The sequence below is a fragment of the Bactrocera tryoni genome, chromosome 1, assembly GCF_016617805.1.
Source record: "Bactrocera tryoni isolate S06 chromosome 1, CSIRO_BtryS06_freeze2, whole genome shotgun sequence".
NCBI classification, from domain to species: Eukaryota; Metazoa; Arthropoda; class Insecta; order Diptera; family Tephritidae; genus Bactrocera; species Bactrocera tryoni.
Genome location: NC_052499.1, coordinates 67,706,149 through 67,732,267, shown reverse-complemented (window position 1 = coordinate 67,732,267; position 26,119 = coordinate 67,706,149). Strand labels below are relative to the sequence as shown.

Here is a 26,119-nt window from a genome sequence, read left to right as displayed (position 1 = left end):
AGTTTTGGGAAATACACTCAAGATCGAATTTGAGCCGGGCAGGTTCATATAAACTGCGCCCATTAACCGAATCGATAAAAATGTTTTCTAAGTTTGATACAACCCTTTTTATGTTGGTATGAAGTTTAATCTCCAAATATCACGACACGAAGGTCTAACTTTTTATATATTGGGGCTCAAAAAAGTAACAGTGAGCCAAATCTGGCAAATACGGTGGCTGATCTTGAGTGCATATTTGCATATTTTATTTTAAATCTCAAGTACTTATAATCAGAAAATTTTTTTTTTTGTAATTTGCCGCTTGAGCCATTCAGAATGGTGAAACTTGTCTAAAATCAATAGAACAAAACTTGATTGCATAGAAGTAAGCCCTTTATTGAGCTAACCGCATACTGTTTTATATCAAATTCATCTCGCTAACATTGTTGTTGCATTGACATATATAGCTTTCGGCATTAGAGCAGTGCTCAAAGATAGAGAGCAGAAAAATGCCGAGTCGATGACGACCATAATAGGTATGTTAGGTTAGGTTAATCTGGTAGGCCGATGTGCCATGCATAGACCAATTTTGGTCCTTTACGAAATCAGATGGAGTTCAGTTACTAGCTTCATGAGAAGTAGTCATCTTTTAGGCACTTGACGCGAATTTCAACAGACTATCTGAAACGTCTCTATCGATACCTCTTACGGCGTATCATGACATGGCGACCGCAGATGTTACAGCATAGTCTTGCCAATGCGGAGCAAGTGCATAAGAGATGCTCCATTGTTTCCCTGGTGCCTTGATTTAGACATTTCCTGATGTCTTCTCAATCTGTCAGCCCTGCGAGCAGTTGTCTTTACCAGGCAGTTACCATAATACGATTTGGTATAAAAAATAGTTGATACTAAATAGCACAAGTGTGTTACAAATTATATTCCTCAAGTTTCTAACATCTATGCTGATCTATATTGTCTCTTTGGAACTCAAAAATATTATAATTTCTCGGAATTTCAAAAATTATTTTTTTTTTAATCTATGTAAATAAAAGGAACCTCCTTTCGACCAAAGCAAAATATTTTCAATATTAACAACTATTGCTTGCTGGGTATGCTTTGATATGGGTACAAATAATTATAGCTTAGCCTGACTGCGGGCGGAATGCATAAAACGACAAACTTTTTCCGTGGCGGTTTGCCCTTTTATCGTGGCTGCAACTTTTTTTCTTTCGAATCAATTTAATATGATGTGACATAAATCACTTTTAATCGTATCAACAGCATGACAACAACAAAGTGAGCAAAAAAGGCAGTAATACATGAGTGAAACATACACACATGTATATATACTATATATGTGCATGTATACATGTGTACATGTTTATGTATGTATGTACGTACATATGTTTGTATGCATGTGACTACTCGCTACTGGTTTTCAGCCCACAAGCACGTATGTCGGCACATATAATGCTTGCCACAAATGTTGCAAACGACATTCATTGTCCGGCATGCCTAATAGGCTATTGGCAATTCTTTTATGCTCTTTATTGGCCTCAAGCAGCAGCAACTAAATGATCGACTTTTTCGTTTGCCGCGTTGATTGGAAAACGTGAGCATCCATAAATGTGCTGCCAACAACAAAACTACATAAAAAGCAAAGAGAAACTATACTCGTACAACAACAACAAGTAGTTGTAATAAAAAGCAGAAGAGATCCCCTCTTGCGCGCACAACCGCAAAAATAATAAGCATTATGGCGTTCACGTATTAGGAAAAATCAATGCATACCACTTGCGAATTATCAGCTGGCAATTCAGGCGTGATGCACGCAGCGTTGCTGCTCAACTCTATACGCTCGCCTGTCACACAATATCAACACTGCCACACAGTTGAACGAGTGGCATGCCGCATGCATCGTTGTTGTGTGCCCTCAGTGCCCTGTGGCAGCAACTCTACCACTTTCCTCGGCCACTTCCCCGCGTCAATGTGTGTTGTTCCTTGCGCCCCTGCCCATCGGTTTTGTCACTCGTGCTGATTTTATTTGCGGTTAATTCACCAGCTGGCGCCGTCAAGCGGCATAAATCGTAGCAAAAATGTTTATAGCACGCAATGTGCCACACCGCAACATGCCACAATTGCATAGTGGCAGGCGGCAGCAGCAGCAACACTACTTCTAGACATGCTAAAAACAGAAAATCTTACTAAATATAATATGACTTGCGCGCTTGTGTTGTGCCCATTCGGCTGCACCCTGCAGGTTTGGGAAGTAAAGCGAAAAAACTCATACTTATGCAATGCCGTCACAATGTGCCTTGCTGATTTGCTAAAAATATTTTCCTTTTGCTTAATTTAAGTCTGTTTTTTGTTTTTGTTGTGGTGTCCCTTAAGCCTCTAAGTAGTCGCAATCATCTCATTTGTTGCAACGTTACATATTCTTTCTTTATTATTATTTTTTTATAATTTTTTTTTATCATTTTCTTTAAATTCAACTTTAGTCTTGCGTCATAGTAGGCATAGCTGAGGCACTGATTCACTGGCATACTCATCTGCTTGCCAGCTTCGCACTTCTTTGTGCAACTCGTGGCCTGTCGCCCTATTTGTAGTATTTCTGTCTACACATGAGTATATTTATAGGCTTATTAAGTCTTGCATGTGTCTGTTGTTGTTGTTGATATCATTTTAATGCCTGAGCGGCATAAATCATCCGTCATTTGCGCGAAAATAAGCTGTAATGCCTTCGCGATAATCTCTTATGTTGGTCATTATTTCTCAGATGTTGCAAAAATTTCATAAATAAAAAAAGAAAATCGACACAAATATGTGGTTCCTATACTTATCGTCCACAAGTGTACATATGTACATATATTATATATACATACATATGTATTGGTATGCGTGTATGTAGGCGTCAATATTTACCTCCCTTCGGCTGTATTTATTTATATGTCATGAGATATGCAATAATTTTCGCAAATGATAAACGACCTTCATCGAATATTAATGGGTTATTATTAACGCCATTAAATAAATCTCATACAAATTTAGAGATACAAGCTTACATGTATAAATGTAGCATATATACATACATCTATATGAAATTATAGTACTAGCACGCACGGCTGGAATATTTGCTGATTTGACTGAAGTGCTTGTATTGATTATTTGCAGGCGTAAATGTGTTGTAGACACATATACATTAGAGTGATTCAAAAAAAAAAAAAATTTTTTCGTTTGGTACTCGGAAAAATAGGTTCCTAGACACCTCTAAGAAAGCCTCTCCAAACATGAGTTTTCAATTGTAACGGGAAGATCCTTCTACATACAGTATTCTATTTTTTCTAATTATCAGATAGAAAAATTTATATCTCGCTTCCAACTACTTGAAAAAATATCTTTTTCCTTAGATTTTTTAGGAAATTGAATGCTCTACAAAAAAGGTCTATTATGATTTTTTCGTAAACCCAACCGTTTAAAAGATATTAACGGTTGAAGTTTGATTATTTTTGGGAAATTTTTTTATTTCTTATGAATTTTATAACTCTATGAAAAAAAATTATTATAAATGATTAAACTCATAGTTTTGTAGGAAATTTACTGCTCTATAAAAATGGTCTCGTATGATTTTTCGATTAAGTTAAGCGTTTACGAGATACTCATCGTCAAACATCAATGCATATTACGGTGGATCAAAAAAAAAAATTTTTTTTTTCGTTTGGTACTCTGAAAAATAGGTTCCTAGACACCTCTAAGAAAGCCTATAAGTTTCATCATTCATAATAGTTTTTTTTTTCAATGAGTAATAAAATTCATAAGAAATAAAAAAATTTCCCAAAAACAATCAAAATCTTAAGCTTAAATGTTTGAAAACACTCGCCATATCCGCATACCTCTCTTTAGCAATGGAGAATCCAACAAATAATAAACGAAATTGTCAAGAAATTTTGTGTCAAGTAAAACTACAATTTCTTCGTGTTTCGAAGTGAGTTTCGTTGAAATGGTATGATTCAATACCTTGCCGATTGTCTTACAGCGTTGTCCTTAATAATCACCAACCGCCAAGTTATATATGGTCAGCAAATAATTGATCTGAATTTGACTCTGAGCCAGCCAGCCGTTCCTCATTGTTTTACGCTCCATAGCTGCCTTTTTATTATCCCAATTTCAAACTAAAAAAAATTAAAATGGGAAGGTCTATAATTTTTTTTTAAATATTATGATTAAAGTTAGATATTATTGCATTTTGCAAGTGTTGGAAAGATTGCAAGAGAGTTCGACATCTCTCTTGAGTCGGTTCAAATTATTTTGGCGGATATTTTGGGTATAAAAGGCGTTCTTGCACGACTCGACCCGATTGAGCTGATTTTTTTCACAAAGAGCCACGATTTCGACCGAATTAAAAGCCAAAAAAGCAATGAATACCATCGATCAGCCAACATATTCACTAGATTTGATCCCCAATCAATTTCCGGATAGAAGAGATAAAATAAAATTCACTGAAGGCCATCCCAAAAAGTGCTTATGAATAGTGTTTCGAGGACTCGAAAAATCGTTTGCATAAATCTATAAATATTAAGTCTATTAAATAAAAATTAACGGCGTTTTAATCTGTAAGCCTAAATGCACGAAATGGAATATTGTTTAATGAATAAACCAAAAATTGTACTCTTCATAGTGATCTAAAAAAAAATTTTTTTTACCGAAGTTTTCCAAAAAGTAAGCGACTTCAATGTGTCAATATACTACAGTGATTCCGACCTTCTGGGTAGATGAAAACTAAGTAAAAAACAATTCTCTTGAAGAAACTGTCCGTACAATGGCCTAAGGTCAAAAAAAACATCAACAAATCGGCATAGTTTAAAGAAAGAAGTTGATTTTTATCAAAAATTCAGGAATAAAATATTTGATATTTTCGAAATTTAATGCTAGGTATATTTTATGTTAAAGAGGATTTTTTTGACTATTATTTAAACCATAAAATATTGGACTTGTTCTATTCAAAGCCACTAGTAAATGGTAAAAATTAAGTTATTTAAGCTTATGGAAATGCCATACTTATTGGAAACTTCTATATTAGACATGATATACATCTACAGTAACTCATCTAATCTAATTAAGGTAGTAGTCTGGGAACTTATGCCTGTTTTCATGACTTCTGTGGAGTGTGGTTTTTATAGGAAAATAAAAATGAATTATCTTGAATATTTAGAGTGTTTTTATTTGCATATTGAAAATATAAAAAAAAAATTATTTGAAAAAATGTAATACTTTATTACTATTATTATTGTTACTCGACGTTGGAACCTCAAAACAAATGCACACCCACGGCCCGGGTGATTTTGGGTCTTGATGTTATCTGAAATCAAATATTCTTGATTATTCTTAATCTATAAGCATGTCATTCCGGTCGGAACTATGTAATAAAGTTAAATTTCAAGGGTAAATAACAAAATGGCGGACTTTGAAAGAAACTCCTTTTGTTTTAGCAAAGAAAGGGTTGTAAAATAAAAATTTACAGGTTAAATTCTCGTTAGTACCGACGAGAACGATAAGTTTGTAGAACATCCCGTTAAACTTTGAAAGCAGCCGGTTCAGTAGAAAAAAAGTTTGGACCCGGGCCCACCAGAAAAACAATGTTTTGAGAAAAACGCGTTTAAAGTTTAACAACTCCGAGAGAGAGGACTCCGAAACTCGTTATAACTCCCGAAATATTACGAATTTCTGTCTGAAATTTTCACAGTATATTCTTAAGACATTGTACTTTCAAATTAAGCGAAAAAAAATTTTCCGATTTTTTGAACCCAAGTTACCAGACTACTACCTTAAGAGTATTCGTAAGTTTAAAAAACTTCTTCAGACATAGACTGCGATCACATCCTCTTTATCTTCTTCTTCTTATTTAATAGCGTAGACACCACTTAGGCTGTTATAGCCGAGTTGGATTCATATCCTCTACCCTCAATCAATTAAGGAGGAATGTGTATAGTTACCCTAATGCCAGTGGTATTTCCTAGGCACAACAACGAAAAGCTTACCTCTATTCAAAGCCAACTATGGAAACAATTAATATAAAAAAATAAGCAGTTTAATCAGAATTGAAGGGGAAAGTGTTAATAAAAAGAAAGCCAAATACGCGGCGGCTTATAGGCAACTCAGGAGAGAGAAAAAATATATATGTATGTAATTCGAGATCTTTATAATTCACGCAGCAACCCATTAAGCGTTGCCAAAGCATTAATTATAACTGTTTCCTTATCGACGAATTAAGTAATAAAAAGGCGTTAACATTTTATGATTTCTTATTGCCACGCGTTCACGCTGACAGCTATAAGCAAATAAAACAACAACAACAAAATTGTTGAAATGATGAAATTTCATGTGTCGTATAAATATCAATTACAAAGCGACTGCAAGTGAAATGAGCAAGCGAAGAAATTAATAAAAATAAATGCCAGCAGCGCTGTTGTGGCGATGACGCATGTTTCCCAAGTGCCGCATTATTTCATTTATTTCCATTTGAGCCGCGTTGCACTAATTAACTTTCACTCTTGCTGCAAATGCAACATCAACTACAACAACAAACATAAACACATAAATATATAAGCATGCAGCACGCGGCAGCTTTGGGCGGAGCAGCGTGTTGTTCGGAGCAACGCTGTGTGGCATTTGCCAAAATTAAACCGTAATTGCGTAAATTGCAATTATGACACTCGCACAGCAGGACACCAAGCGCTGGAAGAGCGTATATATGTATGTACATATGTATATGCATATTATTTACACGCATACAAAGCAACTGGATGGTGCTTGGACATTTATAAGGTTACCACGACACATTGCCACTGATATGTTGCAATTATATGAATACGCACACACACACATATATAAATATATAGCTGACGCTTTGGTGGCAGCATATTTCGCTGATGAACGAGACCCTCAGACCCAGACAACTTGGCTGGTGGCCAATTTGTGCGCAGCGCGATTGGAGCATGGTCATTACCCCAAACAATTGGGCATGCCACGCGTCGCTGTCATGCAGCCCGCATATACATAAATATTTATTTATATTTAAATACACGCGTATAGTTTGCGTCCGTCCGTGTAGCCTAAATTTGCAGTCTTCCACAACTACTTGACTTGAATGTTGCACGTTGCATGTCGCGGTGCTGTAGCTTGTGGCCTTGTTTGTTTTATGGCATGTGGCTTGTGGCATGTAGCATGTGTCGTATGCAATTGTCCAGCAAATGCACCGTGCGCTGTCAGCTGCTTGGCGGGTTGCGATTTTAAATTAGCAACGAATGCAAATTTTGATAAGCATACTTCATGCAATTAAAAGTTAAGCAGCAAGTGTGACAGCGAAACAGAGCGGGTAGTGAAGGGAATATGAAATGTTGGCGACCACTCGGCGTATAAAGAAAGCTGATGTCTGAGTTTATTTCATATCATTCTCTGAAGATCATTTTTAAGCGTATGGAGGAAACAAGTATATTAATGCAAATAAGATGGCGGGAGGCATAAGCGGCTGCAGAGTGTAAGAGAGACGGAGATTGTATGTAGAGTGTGTTACTTAAACTGCTAAGTTCATAATTTCTGCTTAGTTGAAATCAAAAAACAATTTTAGAACAAATTTTTTTAAATATTTAATAAAACATTTTTTCAATACTCACTGTCTAAGTCTGTTCCGAATACGAAGTAGATTTGCTTAAAGGGGAAGCTTCAAAAAATGGATTTTTTTCTTGCTTAAATTTCTTTAAAAAATATCTAAGAATATGTCCCCAAAGTTATAGATGCGAATTCGCAATATTGTCGAAGCTAAAGGGGAAATAGTGATCGAGCGTCTAGCAGATATATGAGCGCTTGGACAGAAAGCGAAACTTTGACGCGCATTTTCTCGGTTTTTAATTTTTTCGATTTTTCTTTATTGGCGGGCAGGATAGAAAAAAAACTAAGCGTAGTATGGAGTTGGGGCAAATTTTATTATCTTTGGCATTAAATTATCTTCTGCTTAAACTAAAAAGAACTAAAAAAAGTTAAATTTGAACATATTTTTAAGCAACATAAATTAAATTTTTTGGTTAAAAACCACTGTTTTCCATTTAAAAAATTATAGGATTTATCACTTTTTTTGGAATTTTCATAGTTTAAGTAGAAGATAAGTTATTAACAAATATCAATCTCTTTGAATTTTTTGTTTCCGATAGATACTGCGACCTGCATCCTGCCCGCCGTCCGACAAATGCACATGCGTGATGCATCGGGCAATTGCTTCCCAAAGGCAGAATATCAAAGATTTCGTATCCAAAAAAATTTCGAATGATTTTTAAATATCTAATTATAAACCCTAAATTTCGCTTTAATTAATTATTTCTTTCCCTCCCAAAAAAAAATCTAAAAAAATAAAATTTATGAAGCTTCTAAAACTGGCTCGCCCCCTAAAAGTCCAGTATACGAGTATTTTGGCGAATAATATTAATTCTTTTGTTTCAATCGAGTAAATACTAAGAAAAATAAAAATCTTTTCATATTAATTAATTTTCATTAATAAAAGAAATACTAAAAATAGAAAACAAAGATGTACTAAAATTAAAAAATCTCAAACTAAATAATGCATCCTGAAATTTTAAAAATAAATTACGGAAAAAAAAATCTAAAACTTTAAATTTTTGTATAATATTTAATTAAATTAAAATTGTTTAGAAAATGTTAGAAATTGTTTTAATACTTCAATATAATTTTTTATTAAAAATTATTATTTTTTGGTGGGAATAATTTACCTAAGGTCATCTTAAACTCTATTTTTAAATTCAATTTCCTAAAGAAGTATATGTACTTGTACTCAAAATTGTGTATATATTTGATATATCTATTTTATTAATTTAAAAAAGTGTATAAGGCTGATAACATTTTTTTTTTCTTTTAAAAGCCAAACTAACTGTATTTTTTCCCACAATTTGCTGATTAAGCGCCTAAATGTAAGCAACATTTCAAAATTAATGCGCTAGCAAGGGCAGCAGCTGATATTCGTTGGTTCGTGAAATCGTTTTTGGTCACCAAAAAAGTTTAAGTAAATATTTTTTGCAAAGATGGATTATCTCTTTTTTTCTATTATTTTATATTTATTCATTATATGTATGTACATATGTATATCAAAAACTATATTGCTATTAATATAATGGAGGCCCTATGTTCCATATATTATATATATATACATATATAGCTGCGAGCAGTGAATTAGTAGTGGGTGTTTGAGTTTTACATAACTGTGAGTTATGCAAAATTCCAAGCAATTTTAACATCAATTGAAATGGAAAAGTTTATCATATTTCCCTGGCTACGATTATTAATAAAAATATTTTAATTTGAATGGGTGTAAGATATATTTATTCACAAAGTTGTGTTTATATATGAAATTTGATGGGAGCAGTAAAATAGTAGTAAAGTAATAAATTTTGTTTTTTTTTTTTAAACTGAACGATTTTTGGAAGTTCCGTCTATACGAGATATTAGTACTTGGTAGCATGGCCATGATTTTTAATAACTGCAATACAACGCCTCTTCATAGAATCTACGAGACTCTGGCATCTTTTTAGTGGTATGTTCTGCCATGCTTGCTGCACTACGGTCCACAACTCATTGTTGTTTTTGGGTTTGTCATTCCATACGGCTTTCTTAAGGTCTGCCCAAAGGTTTTCAATGGGATTGAGGTCAGGGGATTGAGCTGGCCAATCCATGACCTCAATTCCATTGACCCAGAAACTCACTCCTTTGCCACCCTACTGGTATGTTTCGGGTCATTATCCTGCTGAAATATCCATTTCAGCGGCATGTCCTCTTCAGCAAATGGCATCATAATATTCTGCAATATATTCACGTATGCGTATCGGTCCATTATGTTAGAATTTTGTAAATTGGGCCTACACCTCTATAAGAAAAACAGCCCCAAACCATGATACTCGAACCGCCATGCTTCAAAGTTTTTGTGGTAAACCTGGGGTCGTACTCTGTATTAGGGGGGCGTCTTACATACTGACGGGACCCTTTACCGCCGTATAAAACCACTTTCGACTCGTCAGTCCACAATATGTTGCGCCACTTCTCAATCGGCCAAGGTAAGTGTTCTTTGGCGAATTTCAGACGTCGAGCTACATGATTTTTTTTTAGTAGCGGGACTTTTCGAGGACTGCGGGCATATAAATTATGTTCACGTAAAAGTCTTCTGACTGTATGAACACCGCAGGGCAAGTTCAGTTCGTTCCGAACCTCCACAGCCGACATTGTAGGCCGAGTCTTAACACATCTTACAACTTTACGTACAGAATTCTCAGAAAGAATCCGCCTTGCGCCCCTTTGTTCATCTTTTTTTTTATAAATAATTGCGTTGCGAATCATTGTGGCTGAACACCCTACCAGACTTTCTACTTCTTTGTATGTTTTACCACTGTTTATGAGAGATTGAATCCATATTCGTTTCTCTTCACTGCAGTGCTTCCCGCGGCCCACTAAAATATGCACAGTCATATTTTTTAGCTTTTTTCATTGGATAATAAAAAAAATAATAAAAAAAACTTACTTTTTGATTGATAAAATTAAATATTTTTTAGTAAAAATAATCTGTGTCCTATCAGCTCACCGTTCACTACTATTTTAATGCTCGCTCATAAAAACAGGTATCACAATATAATTAGCTGTAAAAAAGTAACGGTAGGTATTTCGCACTTATTCTTGTGTATAACAGGACCCTTACACTACAGAGAATATAACTAGAATAATAATCAACTTCATTACCATAACAGAAACAAAATTTAAAGCGAAACTATTTTTGTCAATAGCCACTACTATTTCAATGCTCGCAACTGTATATATATACATTAGGGTGATTCAAAATTTTTTTTTTCAATTAGTACTCGCAAAAATAGGTTCCTAGACACCTCTAAGAAAGCCTCTCCAAATATGAGTTTTTAATTGTAACGGGAAGGTCCTCCGCCTAACGGTTTTCTAATTTTTCTTATTATCAGATAGAAAAATTTATATCTCGCTTCCAACTACTTGAAAAAATATCTTGTTAATTAGGTTTTGTAGGAAATTGAATGCTCTAAAATATGGTCCCTTATGATTTTTTCATAAACCCAACCGTTTAAAAGATATTAACGGTTGAAATTCGACTATTTTTGGAAAAATTTTGTATTTCTTATGAATTTTTTTTTTTGAAAAATTTTTTGAAAAAATTTTGAAAAAAATTATTATGAATAGATTTTTGGAGAGGCTTTCTTAGAGGTGTCTAGGAACCTATTTTTCAGAGTACCAAACGAAAAAATTTTTTTTTTTTTTTTGATCCACCCTAATATGCATTGACGTTTGGCGATGAATATCTCGTAAACGCTTAACTTAATCGAAATATCATCGTAGACCATTTTTATAGAGCAGTAAATTTCCTACAAAACTATGTGTTTCATCATTCATAATAATTTTTTTTCATTGAGTTATAAAATTAATAAGAAATAAAGAATTTTTCCAAAAATAGTCAAATTTCAACCGTTAATATCTTTTAAACGGTTGGGTTTATGAAAAAATCATGAGGGACCATATTTTAGAGCATTCAATTTCCTACAAAACCTAATTAACAAGATATTTTTTCAAGTAGTTGGAAGCGAGATATAAATTTTTCCTATCTGATAATAAGAAAAAATAGAAAACCGTTAGGCGGAGGACCTTACCGTTACAATTAAAAACTCATATTTGGAGAGGCTTTCTTAGAGGTGTCTAGGAACCTATTTTTGCGAGTACCAATTGAAAAAAAGAAAAAAATTATTTTTGAATCACCCTAATATACATATATGTATATATTATATATACATATGTATACATATAATATACTCATCAACAAATTTTAACATAATTTTGAAAAAAAACAGCGAGTTTACTTCATAAAATCATTACTCTGCTCTTTATGCAGTTTTTATTGCTTAAAATTTATTAATTCCATAAACTCTTGTTTGTTGTTTTTTATAGACTCATTATTTATTTCCGTTGTACGTCTTCAATATTTTTATTTTATTATTTAAAAAACTATATGATTGCCAAACAACTTATTATCTTCATCCTCTTTCTTTTTTGCGTCTGCTTCTTCTGCACTTTTTACATCCGTCCACAATTGCATTTCCTTCTACATCAGCGAAGTCCAGTCATGCAATAACACAAGTCATGCTGCTTCTTCTGCTCACATACACCGGTGTTTATGCAACTTAAGCGTGATACAAACTTATTTTAGTTTGTTTATACAACATATATACATATATACACATATGTATGTGTGTATGTACTCATATATTTTTTACTGGTTGTGGGGCAGCGGCAGGCGGTGTTGGTTATAGTTCCACCGGATAGAATGTTTTAGGGTACAATGAACCAACCATAATTGGAAAATCCAACTAATTAAACTGTAAATTGCATTTTTCCTGCAAACTCATATAATTTCAATTTTTATTCACCATTTATATGGTCTTTGTTTTATTCGATTGTTGTTATTGTCGTTTGGCTGTGGCCTAATATTACTGCCGTTATCGAGCTTATGCGCGCTTCGACGTCGTCTTCGCCTTCGCCTTGCGGCTTGTGCTTCTTTCCGTTTCTGTTTCTGCCGCTGCTTCCACAGCTGATTGCTCTCAACTCTTTATGGTTAAGCAGCATTTTTTCTTTGTCTGTTTTGCTTGCCACAGCACAAAGCGTTCGTCTGGAAGCCATTAGCTCAGCATAGTTTAACTCGCTGCAAAATGCAACTACACTTCAGCTGGCAATTCAGTTGTCATTCAATGCTTACAACTTATGGCAGGCGCAGCTCGTTGCTTGCACCAAGATTTTCCACTCGCATTCATGCATGTACGAATGCTTATCACATGTACGTACATGTCTATATAAGTTTGTGCATCTGATTTGATGTGTATATGTTTGTATGTGTGTGTGTGTTGACAGCAAACAATGTGTTCAATACAATTGGTTCGAGGCGAAACGCTTAACTTGGCTGCAATTTATGACATTTTCATTGCAGTCAACTGACATGCATCCACACACACACATACACGTGTGTACATATGTATGTTAGAAGTGCTTAGTTGCATTAAAGACAGGAATTCCAGTGACCTCAGCTGCAACTACCCTTCTTTGGAAGTGTATTAGTCGATTGATAGAAGCGCTATAGCTATATATTAGAGATTATTAAGGGGTTACATAGGTTTCCTCTGGTAAAAAACTGCATTTTTTCAACAATTTTTTTCTCATACAAAAATTAGATATTTTATAACAATTTTTTATTGTTACAAACATAACCAACTAACATAGAAATTTTTGGGAAAAAATTTTTTAAACTCGACCATTTCGACGCCATTTCCGGTGACCCCTCCGAAAAAAGATGCGCCCCGTGGGCGGATAACTCCTTACCGCACCATCTAAAGTGTAAAAATACGTGTTTTAGTTAAAACCTTAAGTTAGAACATGGGCAAAGGAAAAAAAATGAAAATTGGAGTTTTGGTAGACATTTTTACAAAAAAATTAGAATTTCAGTGAAAATTACGCGACACTTTTTTCAAATAGTTGTAATCGAAAAAGCAATCCTTCGTCCAAGTCTTTAAGAATTGTATCTCAAAGACCTGTGTAAAATTTCATGAAGATTGGAAGAGTGTTTCTCGAGAAATCTTGCCAACTGACTTCAAAAACACAGTGTCGAGAAAAATGTGTTTAAAGACGGCGCACCTAGCCTAGCCAGGCTCGAGCGCACAAGTTATCAAAGCAGTATCTCCGATCTCGGATCAACTTGAAAACTTAGAACAATGGTCTGAAGGTGTTGTAGAATTTAATAAAACAATAAAAAAATCGATTTTTTGAAACCCGTTAACCCATGTAACCCCTTAAGCCAACATTAGACCAAAGAAGCTTCTCTAGGTAAGCTATTATACTATAAACTCTTTATATGTAAAGTACTAAAATATAACCCAGTCAACAATTAGAAATCTTGACTATTCTCAGCCGCAGAAGGCAAGGCTTTTACCTAAAATTATTGCTTTTGAACTAAAACAAAAAATCCACTTTAATTATGCTTTTGTAATACAGAATATAATCAGCTTTGTGTTAAAGTGCTTAAATTTCTACCGGGTTATAATACTTAAACCAAGAGCTCACGCAACCACTCAAACATTGGACATGCCATGGTTGCTGCAACAAAGTGCTTACCATATTTGCCACGACAAATGCATTGAATGTTGCATGCCGCATATAGCCACGATCACACACACACACACATCTATGCAGACAGCATTTAAACGCAGCGTCTACTTCTTATCCCCAATGTGTCATACGTCCAATATATGGTCACAATCTGCTGCCATTGCTGTTGTTGTTCTTGTAAACGCCGTCAATGCATGCTGCATCATCCACTGATGCCGCATACTAACTCATCATCGCTGCACAATATATTGTAGTATAAAATGCATGTATGCACTAAATTGCATGATTGTCAGGCATTACCAACTAACTATAAAGTACTCATTGTTGTTGTTGCGCTGTTGCAAAAGTTTTTGTTTTTTGTCGCATACACGGCATTCGCACCCAACCGGCTAACTGGTTGTCGGTGTGATGTGGCTGGCGGTGTGTGCAAGTAATATTGGCATTGTTGTGACCTGCGGCTGTTGTGGCTTGTCCATAACCGTCTCCTCAGCTGCTGCAGCAGCAGCCACCGTTAGCTGTAGCAACATCGACATAGTCATCGTTATTGGCAGCGTCAATGCTAACAACCGCAAAGGCAATTGGTTGCAACAGCAACAACAACAACAACAATAGCAACGACAACGACAATGTTGCTGATGCTGACGCTGATGACTTTGAGTGCCAACTTCAGCAGCCAGCCAAGTCAATAGCGCTCGGCTGTGCCATCTCCTCTTTGGCCAAGCGTTGTTTGCTCTGAATTACGCCTGTGGCCACAATGACAATAGCAACTGGGTTGGTAATGCACTTCGCTTAGTATGCTGCCAATGATCATATGCATTTGTATGTGCAAGATAGAGGGATTTATAGAAATATGTGTGCGTGAGTCTCAGCATTTATGTGGGTTGTTTAATTAAAATTTAATGGTTACAATAAACAAAACAAATTTACGTATTGTAAATTGAAACGGTAATTGGTTCTATTATAAATATTAGTAGGGAAATTAACCGAAATGATTACAGCTAAAAAATTTCCCTCCAAGGAAATTGTATGCTCTACAAGAATTCACGATGTAAAAAAGTTCATCAGAAACGACTCAAAAAGTATGTTTTTTTTTTTTTTAAAGGAAACAGACCTTTTTATGTCTGTCCTACTCTATTAATGACGCTAACATCGAAAAGATTAAAGAAACAGTGCTAGAAAGTCATCGTGTTGGCATTCGAAGTATAGCAGAGAATCTCACCAGCTCTTATAAAACGACTCAACATTTTGGTTAATGATTTGGGTATGAAGAGTGTCAATGCTAGACTCGTACCAGAAGACCTGAATCTCTTCCAAACAAGAGGACTTTTATTTTGTCAGTCCGGGTTAAATTTGATCATACCTTATATATTATTTGCGATTTTTTCAGATATTTTTTGGATTTTAGAGATTCTTATTTTTTACATATCTCTCCAACGTTTCGAAAACCATAATTAAATATTTTGTGATCATTATATCAATCAGTCTTACAAAATCAAGAAATTAGAAGGCAACTCGAGGTGATTCCATTGAAAATACCAAAAGTGTCCAAAATCAATATTAAATTTGCGATAGGAAATACAGAGAGCTGCAACAAAGTGACAAATGTGTCACCTCAATCACAGCTCTTGCTGCCATTTAACCTGCCAGCTTGTTGAGTCGACACCATTTTGTGCCACAATAGTTATTTTCTATTTGTTGCATGCGGCACACATAAAAAAAAGAAAATGTAACAACGACTGCAAGCGATATCTGATGTGAAACCAACATGAATATACATACATATATGTACATGCATACCAGCCACGCCAAGCCACCAATCGTCAGTGCAACCAAAGTTAACAAACAACCATGCAACCGTGTACTCTAAATTTTATAGCAATCAACCGCTACCACACCACTTGCCGTCAATGGCGTTATTTACACACAAGCTGTAAGTAACTATATATATATATGTGTGTGTGTATGTGTGCAGTTGACGAAAAATTCGTAAATCTAACAAAAATAAATAAATTTTGCGTTTTCGCACCAGACTCCTGGAGCGCTCCACATTTGAATTATTGATATGGCTTAGTCTGTCGGCTTGTGGCTGTAATGTTGCAAGCACAAATTTATGCACATATCTGTCCCCGCAGCACTATATCTGTATGTATGTATGTGTACAGCTCGTAGCGCAAACATTTTCCGAAAATGTGACGTTGTTGCATGCAACTTGGCTTGGCTGTCATCGCCGGAGTCACCATCGGTATGCGCCATCAATTTCAGTGCCATTGCCGTCATCGGTTGGCAAGTGCCAATTGTTGGCCATATACATACATACATACATGCATACGTTTTCATATGCATATTGTGGCTCATTGAAAGATTTGAAGTATTTTGGCATTAAAGTGATATATTTTCAGTTGAATGTTTTGACATTTGTTGCGACATGCAGCTGCGTTGTTGAAATGTTGGAAATTATAAAAGCATTAATTAGCTGTTACTCGTATGTTTGTATGAACTGAAATGAATTGTAGCAATATTTCTATGCCAAAGTAGCATAGAAGTAAACCCAATCAAATACAAGTTAGCAGAGTTCCAAACCACTTATGTAATTGTTTTCTTTTCTTTAATATTATTATTTACGCACATAACTGTAATACAAAGTTACAAAATCCATTTTATAGAAGGCGCTGTAGAATTATGGCGTGAGCGACCATCAATAAATATTAACCATATTCGATTCGCCACTTCTCTGCTTGCTTAAATTTTAACGCAGCTTGCTCAAGGAGTCACCTCGGGTTCCTCGGGTTAAAAACAGCATTTTTTCAACAATTTTTTTCTCATATAAAAAATTTTTTTTTTTATTACAATTTTTTATTATTACAAACATACACTATTAACAAAGAAATTCTGAAATTTTTGGAAAGAATATTTTAAACTCGGCCATTTCGACGCCATTCCAGTTGACCCCTCGGAAAAAAATGCGCGCGCGTTGGCAGGATAACTCCTTACATGTGAAAAATTCATACAAAGTGAAAAATACGTGTTTTAGTTACAACCTTAACTTAGAACTTGGACGAAGGAAAAAGAAAACTGAAAATTGAACATTTTTACAAAAAATTAAAATTTTAGTGAAATAATTTTTTTCAAATAGTTGTAATCGAAAAAAATGCCTCATCCAAGTCTTTAAAAATTGTGTATCAAAGACCTTTGTAAAATTTCATGAAGATCGGTTGGGTAGTTCTCGAGAAATCTTGCCAACCGACTTCAAAAACACAGTTTCGAGAAAACCGCGTTTAAAGACGGCGCTCGTGGCCTAGCTAGCCTCGAGTGCACAAGTTCACAAGGCTGTGTCTCCGAAACTATTACACGGATCAACTTGAAAATTTAGAATAATGTTCTAGAGGTGTTGTAGAATTTAATAAAAAAAATGAACGGTTTTTTAAAACCCATAAACTCATGAACCCCTTAAAAAACTTAAAAGTAAAGGGAAAAAATTATTCAATTGAAATACATAGGTACTTCTAAACTTTCTACTCTATCTCTCTTTGTTTATACCAGTTGAACCGACTTATACTAGTTGCTTATTCGATTCATTATTCAAGAAAAATGTAGCAACCGTTCATAAATGGTTTATTGAATTTCTTAAAGGATATGTTAGCAACGAAGACGATAATCAAGTGGAAGTGGAAAAGTAGCTGTAGCGGACAAAAAATTTAAAAAAGTCAAAACACGATTTTGGATGACCATAAGATGAGGTTAATCGAGAGCGTTCACTAGCTCTGAATATATCAAGAAACTCGCTGAATCCATTCTGTATGAGAATTTGGTTATGAAATAATACATATATGTATACAAAGGCTCCCAAAGCTCTTGGCGGTCAGCACCAAACGTAACTAAAAGTGTGATTTTCTTTAAAACGATAATATACTGCCACACATTCTCTTCTTTGCAAATATATTTGAACATAAAAGAATTGAATTTATTGAGAGCGTGCTACCATGTGGGGCCTACACTTAGAGGTTGTTAAACTCCGCTTTTCTCACTTCACACATTATTTTTGCGTTTATTTTTGCGCATTCAACCATTTATCGTGCAATTGCATTAATCTTATTTATTTTTAATTTTAATTTATTTTTTCGGCGCCAAATTCCTGCGGACATCACACTCTTGTGCGCACAAACCACACATATACATACGTACATGCATACACATGTGTGTTTGCCAAGCACCGACCCAACCTGTCTGAGTCAGCGGCGACGGCGCACATTGCACACCACACCGAGTATTTGCATGCACAACTGTGGAACGTGGTGACAACAATAACAACAAAAAACGCTAAATAAATGGCAATAAAGCGCGATATAACAATAAAACGGCAACAACAGCAACACTAGCCTTGACTCTAACTGCACTGTGCTTTGATTTGTTTACTTTTCATTGTTGTTATTTGCCGGCGAAATGCGCCGCAGCGGTATTTGTAATTGATAATTGCGCGCAGCGGTAAATTGTTGGCAATGAGTTGGCGATATTGCGAGCGCTGCGTCAGCAACAGGCAACAAGTGTCAGCGTTATATTGCAATACACACGTACACAAACACATAATTTGAATACTTACATACATATACATACAGTATATGCATGTGCATATGTATGTCTGTGTAAACATGCAAGTGCACCCATTTACATAAGCATGTATTTCCATATTTTCCTATTGCTTTTCCTGTGCTTTGCACGCTTGCCGCGTCAGCGCGATTTATTTTGTAAAACTTTTAACGTTCACGCTGCGTGACGGCGCCTGACCGCTATAAGTGGTTATGCTTTGACGCTTGAAAAAAATATTATGTATGCCATATAAAGTTAATAGTTCGCCAAATAGGCGGTTTGCAGACATATGATTTTTAATTGCAGTAAATATGCGTATATTTGTGATTAAGCTGCGCGCAAATATAAATTGGTAAAAAAATTTATGGATCAGCGGATTTATATTAATTTGTCATAACCAAAAATACTCTTTATTTAATATAAACATATTCTACCATATGAAGCTGAAAATCACAAAAGCGGGGAATAGCGAATCGAACAAGCCATGAATGAACACTAATGTTGGAGCAAGTGGTATCCACACACTCTCTTGTATTAAATTCAACTGGAAAACTGTGCTGTTGCTTTAGATTTTTGATTCTCAACATTACTCGATGGTCGCCAATATTTATTTTTAAACATTTTTCGTTGAACTGTAACTATTTTCGCCAAATTTGCTACTGAATTTCGATTACGCCGAACCGAAATTATTTTATTCATACATACATACATGTACTAGCATAGTGTGTGAGAGCCATTAAATACGAATAGCACCTTCCGTTTATAATACCTAAAAATAAAATGTTGAGAGCATTTTACTCACTGCTCTAAACTTACATTTCCTTTATATTTCTATTTCTAATGCAAACGCGTAAATCTTCAAAATTGCAATAAATTAAAATTCACCATAAACAAAAGCTGCAATTTACGGAAAAGCAAAGTAAAATTCACTTTAAAGAAAAATGCCTAAAATAAATAGCAAAGTCATGTACACTAATTTGTTTATATGTATCCACCTATTTATAAATATTTATGTCATATAAGGTATTTTAAAATAAAAATCTTTTATGAGAAAAATTTAATTGTTTTTAACTAACAGAAAGGGAAATAAGTTATCTATCTATACTCCATTCAAGATGTGCTTAATATGGTAAAAAAATATTTTTCTTTAACCTCTTATTCGTACTGAAATGCAACTCATTTCCTTGTATCGGCGTATAGTTTTCGTAATTGCAACTATCTTTCCTTCGATTATGTCAATACAGCGATCGCCGAAAAGTCGGCATAACTGCCACTTTTTACTTTTCCCATCCAATAAAAAGTATTTATCAAGCATATATTCACGTGAGAACAACAGCATTTGTTGCGTTTTTACTTGAGTACCTGCCGGCGACGGCCTTACCCCAGATTTAAGTCTCTGGTCAGACATTGTAGCTTTTTCTACTACCAGTTGAGTACCCATCAAACTCAAGGACTGGTGGTATTTGTCGCTTGAACTTCAAGTGTCTTTTTATTAGAAGGAATCTCATTCAAAGTCTATAATATCAGTTCAAGCTGAGTGTTCTAGCACTATTTCTGACAACACCATGCCGAAATTTCGAGGGAAGCCAAATAACAGACATAGTGCATATGGATTTTTACTCTCCTCTTACGATAGGCATGCCTTACCGTCGGCAAATTCTACCTCCCAGTCCGATAAATAACCGATAAATACCCTTAACTTTTACCGAAACTTTTTTTATTTGTGAAGAATATTATCGCTTCATAATACCGAAGTTAAAGTTTTTTCTCTTTAAGAATAATATCCAGCAGGTACCAAAATAAAAAAAAAAAATCAATTTCTACTTCTTGAAAGCGATTTGGAGAGCCTACTAGTTTATAATGATGCTTTAATTGTAGATTTAGTAAGATAAAGAAGAGCTTCTGACGTAATTTCTGCAGACCACAGCAACAAAAATCTGTTTGAGCCATCGCCACTCATTTCTCTTTCTTATTGCATAAATTTTAGTCTGTATATATGTACATACATAAATGTTTTATGCACATAGTCAACTTTCGAGTACGACACACCCATCACTCGCGCTTTAAAAAATATTTAAGCGCAAACAAAAAACATACACACATATGTACATATGTATATGCACTTACATGTGTAAATTCACAGTCTCCGACATGGCGAACTTGAAATTGAAAATTGAAATTATATTAAGTGCGCGACGAAATTGTGATGATGATGATGCTGCCGACCGCCGTTGGAGAACGGGCAGCCGCACAGTGGCGCGTCATTAATGGGGCTACTGCTGCGAGTGTGAGTCTGCATGTTTCTAAATAAATGTTGTGTGGTGTGCTTTAGTGGCGCATGAGAGCTTCGTGCAATTGCCAAATGTAATGGCTCCATAAAATTACGCCAACGGCTCTAGACAGTCGGTGGAGCATGCCGACAAATGTCGCAACGTGTACTTCGTTGGCCGATCGCATGACTTTGTTCACACTAGCCGAAGCAACATAGGCTGGTAGCAGTTTGTCCGTGCATATTTTGTAGGCGCCCCGCCCAACTGCTGGACTGTCCGACTGTTGGTCTCATGAACAGTCAGACAGTGAGTGCTCAATAATAGTCGTTGCTTTGCTTGGCTCTGATTGCCAGTTGTCGGCTTGCTGCTAGCTCTCCGGTAGTGTGATGCGATCAGCAGCGACCTTTGGTGTGTCCAGGTTATGTCTGTATTTATTATTGCTGTAGACTCGGTGTTTTTCTTCATAATACTGGGCGCTTCTTTTTCTCCTTATTCTTTTTCTTTATGACAGCTTTAACTTTTTAGTAGGATTTTTAAATTATTTGGTTTCAAAATTTTAGCTTGAAGAAGTTTTTCAAAATTAACTGAGTGTTCAAATAATGGAATTTGGATTTTTCAGCTCTAATCTACATACTTATGTATTAAATATATTAAAAAAATTCAAAATTAACATGACGTTTTCCATTACATAATGGATTGCAAGAACAAATAGCCTGCCAGTAGGCATTTAAATTAAAGTCCATAAACGCCTCGAAATTGCTTGCTGACCGCTTGTAATTGATCTGAAATTCTCATATCAAGTGTGCAAAATGCAAATTTACTCCACAATTCAAAAGTCATTCCCACAATCGTTTCCCAGTCAATTAAATGTGCAGCAATAATTCTTGAAATGTCTGCTTGTATGCGAATGTAAACGGATAAATGTTGAAGACGAAGCTTCGTAATAACCGCAATGCCCTTTTGTGTACACAGTTGACCACGGTTGGGTGTAGATATGTTTGTATGTATGCATAAGTGAATGAAATTGATGTTAAGCAGTGATTTTTATAGCTGCATCATAAATCGTCCTTTGTTCGATTCAAAAAAGTGCCATAAATATGTAAATTGTTTGTAAAAAAACGCAAAAATGTTGCATAAACAAATCAGTATATAATAAAGTAAGCTTGTGTGTACCTATACACTAAGCTACATAGCTATATTTACATTAATTTTCCATTTTTTTTATTTTGCTCACCTTTTTAATTGATAATCGTATTTCGAAATGAGTTGAACATCTGGCATTGGGTTATTCATAAAACAAAAACAATCATTTTGTATACTCATAGAGCTATATACACAAATACATATGTATATTGAGGCATAAGTAGAGCAATTCCTATGAGAAATGTGCGTATTTGGGAGAAAAAGCGTTGCGTAGTAATGGCTTCGATTTCAAGTAGCGATATGATTCGATCAAAAATAGTTTATGACCACACAGTTGGAGCCTAAGAAAATATTATTAAACACATGCAAATAAATTTTATTATACATTTTTATTTTTTTTTTTTACTCTGAAGAGGTTATATGAAGTTTACCAAGTTTGTATGAAGTTACCACCCAGAACGAAACGTCGAGACCCTATAAGGTATACTTACATACATATGTATATGTACAAATACATATATACATATATAATCACCGTCACGGCCTGAGCCCATTGACAAAAGTTATTGTTTAAGACCAAATCGGACCACTCAAGCATGATTTTTTTTGTTTTGTGCGGGTGAGGAGGTGGAAAATGCCTTTTGCATCATCAGAGCTGTCGGTATGTGCCACTTGCAGATCACTAAAAACCGCCCTCTCAGAAACCGTCGCTCACTCTGGGACTATATTTGCATCACTTCAGTTTGGCGTTCCAATTTTCTCAATGAGGGATTTATCCTAGCCAACCTGCGTCCAGGTCCCGCTTTTCGATGCGTAGCAAGATTGCTGCGAATTTCAAAGAAGGTGCGTTCAGCGGAGTCTTCTATCGTGTCGTTGTATAGACATGACGGATTTTCGGCTTTTACCATTCTGTGGAGGTACTTTTTGAAGTATCCGTGAGTTGTGTATAAATCGACTCCTCCAAATTTACAGCTTGTCCATAAGTTTGTTTAATAGCACACAGATTGTCGTCGACATTTAATGGTTTCTCTTCTCTTTGCTGGGGCATCCTACATATATTGGCCTTAGTCTGCTCAGTTGGGAGGTGATTTTCGCCGCATTTCCTATGAAGTGCTGGACTTGTACCCAGAAGGTTAGTCCATCTTTTCGGTAGCGGGGTGGAGGACCTCTAAAGCACATAGCTGCCATACAAACTGACAGATCAAAATGAAGTCCTTGTGGGGAAAACTCTTTCATTTCATAAAATATTTTTACGAAATTTGGCAGAAATTATTGCCCATGGGAACGGTATACTCACTGCTGTCATACAAATTAACCAAACCGAAGCCTTTATATGAAAAAGTTTTCTAATTGTCAAGTCATCTTAGCAAATTTTTCAGGCACCACGTTGCTTTTCTTATATTTTAAAGCTGCAGTTGAACTTTCTACCGCATTTTTGCCATTCTTATTACACATTTATTACTTTAATCAATAAACTAAGCGATTTTCACTAGCATACATATCATATTTCCATGCAATTTTGTTAACCTAATTTTTTCTTCTCCTACCTTTCCACTTCCAGCTGAGAGCGACCTCTTAACTTTCGCGCAGCGCAAAACGCATTTCGAGTGCGACAAGTCGATTCGCAAGGAGCTCTTCACCGCCACCACACGTCCGCCCAGTGTTCGTATACTCTATGAGGAGGCGGCCCGCGTTAGGCCAACACCGGCCGCCCTCGCCTACCACTCACCGCATTCGCCACGCTCCTTTACATCGGCTGATGGGGCGATGGTGTGCGGCGATGCCGCCAACGCAGATTGTGCACCGCTGCTGGATGGCATGAACGCTGGCGACTTCGATGAACTGGTTTGTACGCCCGTCTTTGGCAAAACCAATCGCAAGATGCGCACCAGAATTGATGCTGAAATTGAAATAAGATTGGTGAGTTGCAATATCAGATATTTTTCTAACTTGAAATATACATACAAGTACATACATAAATACACACATACATATACGGTATACATATGCATGTTTGTATCTTTGTAATTTAAGTAAATGTTTAAGTGTCTTACATGGACTGAGCTCCACTCATTTTCACATACTCGCTCGGGTCCAAAAGCCGCTTTGGCTCCTAACGGTTTGCCACTTCTAAAAAGTCGCCATCTCACACACACACACTCGGCCAAACGCGTATATATTCATACAATATGGCGGCTAGTTTGGTAGTTTCTGCATTCTGTGTGCGGTATTCACCAGTTTTTGCCATTTTAAAGCATTTGAGGTGCGGTTGTATGTCTTTCACACTCACACACACACACACACACACACACAACGTTTGCGTTGTCTTCTAAATCGGCTGTCATGTCACTCGTACCGGCTGTTTGTAATTCGAATGTTGTAATCTCTGTGGACTTTTTGTATTGGAAATGGTCATGTTCTTAACTTGATTGAAAAGTTTGTAAGCCACTCTTAAGCGTGGAAACATATGTGCACTCGTGTGTGTGCTAACGGCATTGCATATTTCATTGGTTGTATTGTAGGTGAAAAACGGCAGTGCGTTAGAGCTAATGTTTTTTCCCATTTCATATAAATGTCTGCAATTTATTAGCAAGACAAGTTCACAAGCGTTGTGAATATGAAGTTAATATTTCATACAAAGACGGCATGCTTATTTACAGATATAGATACACATGTAAATGTACAATTGTTTGCGCAGGCTTTTTATGGAAAATTCACTTAATAAATTGGCGTAATAAGGATGCTGGGGATTACTAGTTTTTCTTCTCAATTTCGATTGGCTACTCAAACGCCTGACCAATAGAGAAGTTTTGTTAAGCTTGTCACACTTCGATGTTTTTTCAGAATCACATACAAGTGATGTGTTGGAATTCTTCAACTTTCTTTCTCTTGTGCGAATCGAAGATATTTTAGTTTTAAAATATGAGATAGTGCTTTAATTGATAATTATTACTAATTATAATTTGTATAACCTAAATTTGTTCATCTTCAATTCCCTCTTGTCCTTTTTAATGGAAGCCTTATATGAATTCTCAACATTCTTTATATGATAATACAAATAATCCATCAAATCTCTGTGTTTCCTCGCGCAAAAACGGGCCTATTTTCCAAAATTTTTTGTTCATATAAAAAATTAACTATTTTGTTCAAAAGTTGTATTATACCGAAAATACGTAAAATTTTCAAAAGGAAATATTCAAAACTTGGCCATTACGACGTCATTTCCGGCAGTCCCTCAGAAAAATGGTACCCCCGCGTTCACAGCAGAACTTCGTCCAGTATTATCTGAAAAAAGAAAACAAAAACGTGTTTTGATTAACCAGGTATTGGACGAAAAAAAATTTAAATTATTAAAAATGCATTTTTCAAAACCTTAAAATAATATTTCGAAAACTTATTTCATTATAATGCTTGAGTAGTTCACAAGAAAACTTGACAACCGACTTTGAAAACCAGTTTCGAAAAAAAAACGCGTTTTAAGACATTATATTCCTGACCTCGAGTCAGGCTGTATATCCAAAACTATTACTCGGATCAATTTGAGCATTTAGGATATTCTAGAGAATACCTCTATATAGAATTAAATAAGGCAATAAAAATAACAATTTTTTAAACCGTTAAACCCATCTAACCCACATATGGTGTCCTCGTGAACTGACATTTACTTCTTTCGTAAAACAATGTCCACTTCTTCTTTATTAGCGCAGACAACGGTTATAGCCAAGCTTACAAGAGCACGTCAGTCATTCTCTTCCTTTTTTCTGTTTGGCGCCAATTGGAGAATCAAATTCATCGTTCCACCGAATGCGATATTCGCCGTTGCCAATGAACACCTTTCTCTTGAAAACTCGTAACGTCGACTCATAAGATGTGGTCATCGTCCATGCCGCTGCACTATATAGAAGGATGGGAATAATGCGTGACTT

General features: G+C 35.5%; 1 protein-coding gene across 1 annotated transcript in view; it reads left to right on the top strand.

The window, feature by feature from the left end:
* Positions 1-26,119, top strand: part of LOC120768537 — a 137,836-nt gene that overhangs the window by 77,606 nt on the left and 34,111 nt on the right. The window contains exon 2 of the mRNA XM_040095278.1: positions 23,755-24,113. Within this exon, the coding sequence (XP_039951212.1) occupies positions 23,755-24,113 (359 nt within the window). The remainder of the gene's footprint in view (positions 1-23,754; positions 24,114-26,119) is intronic.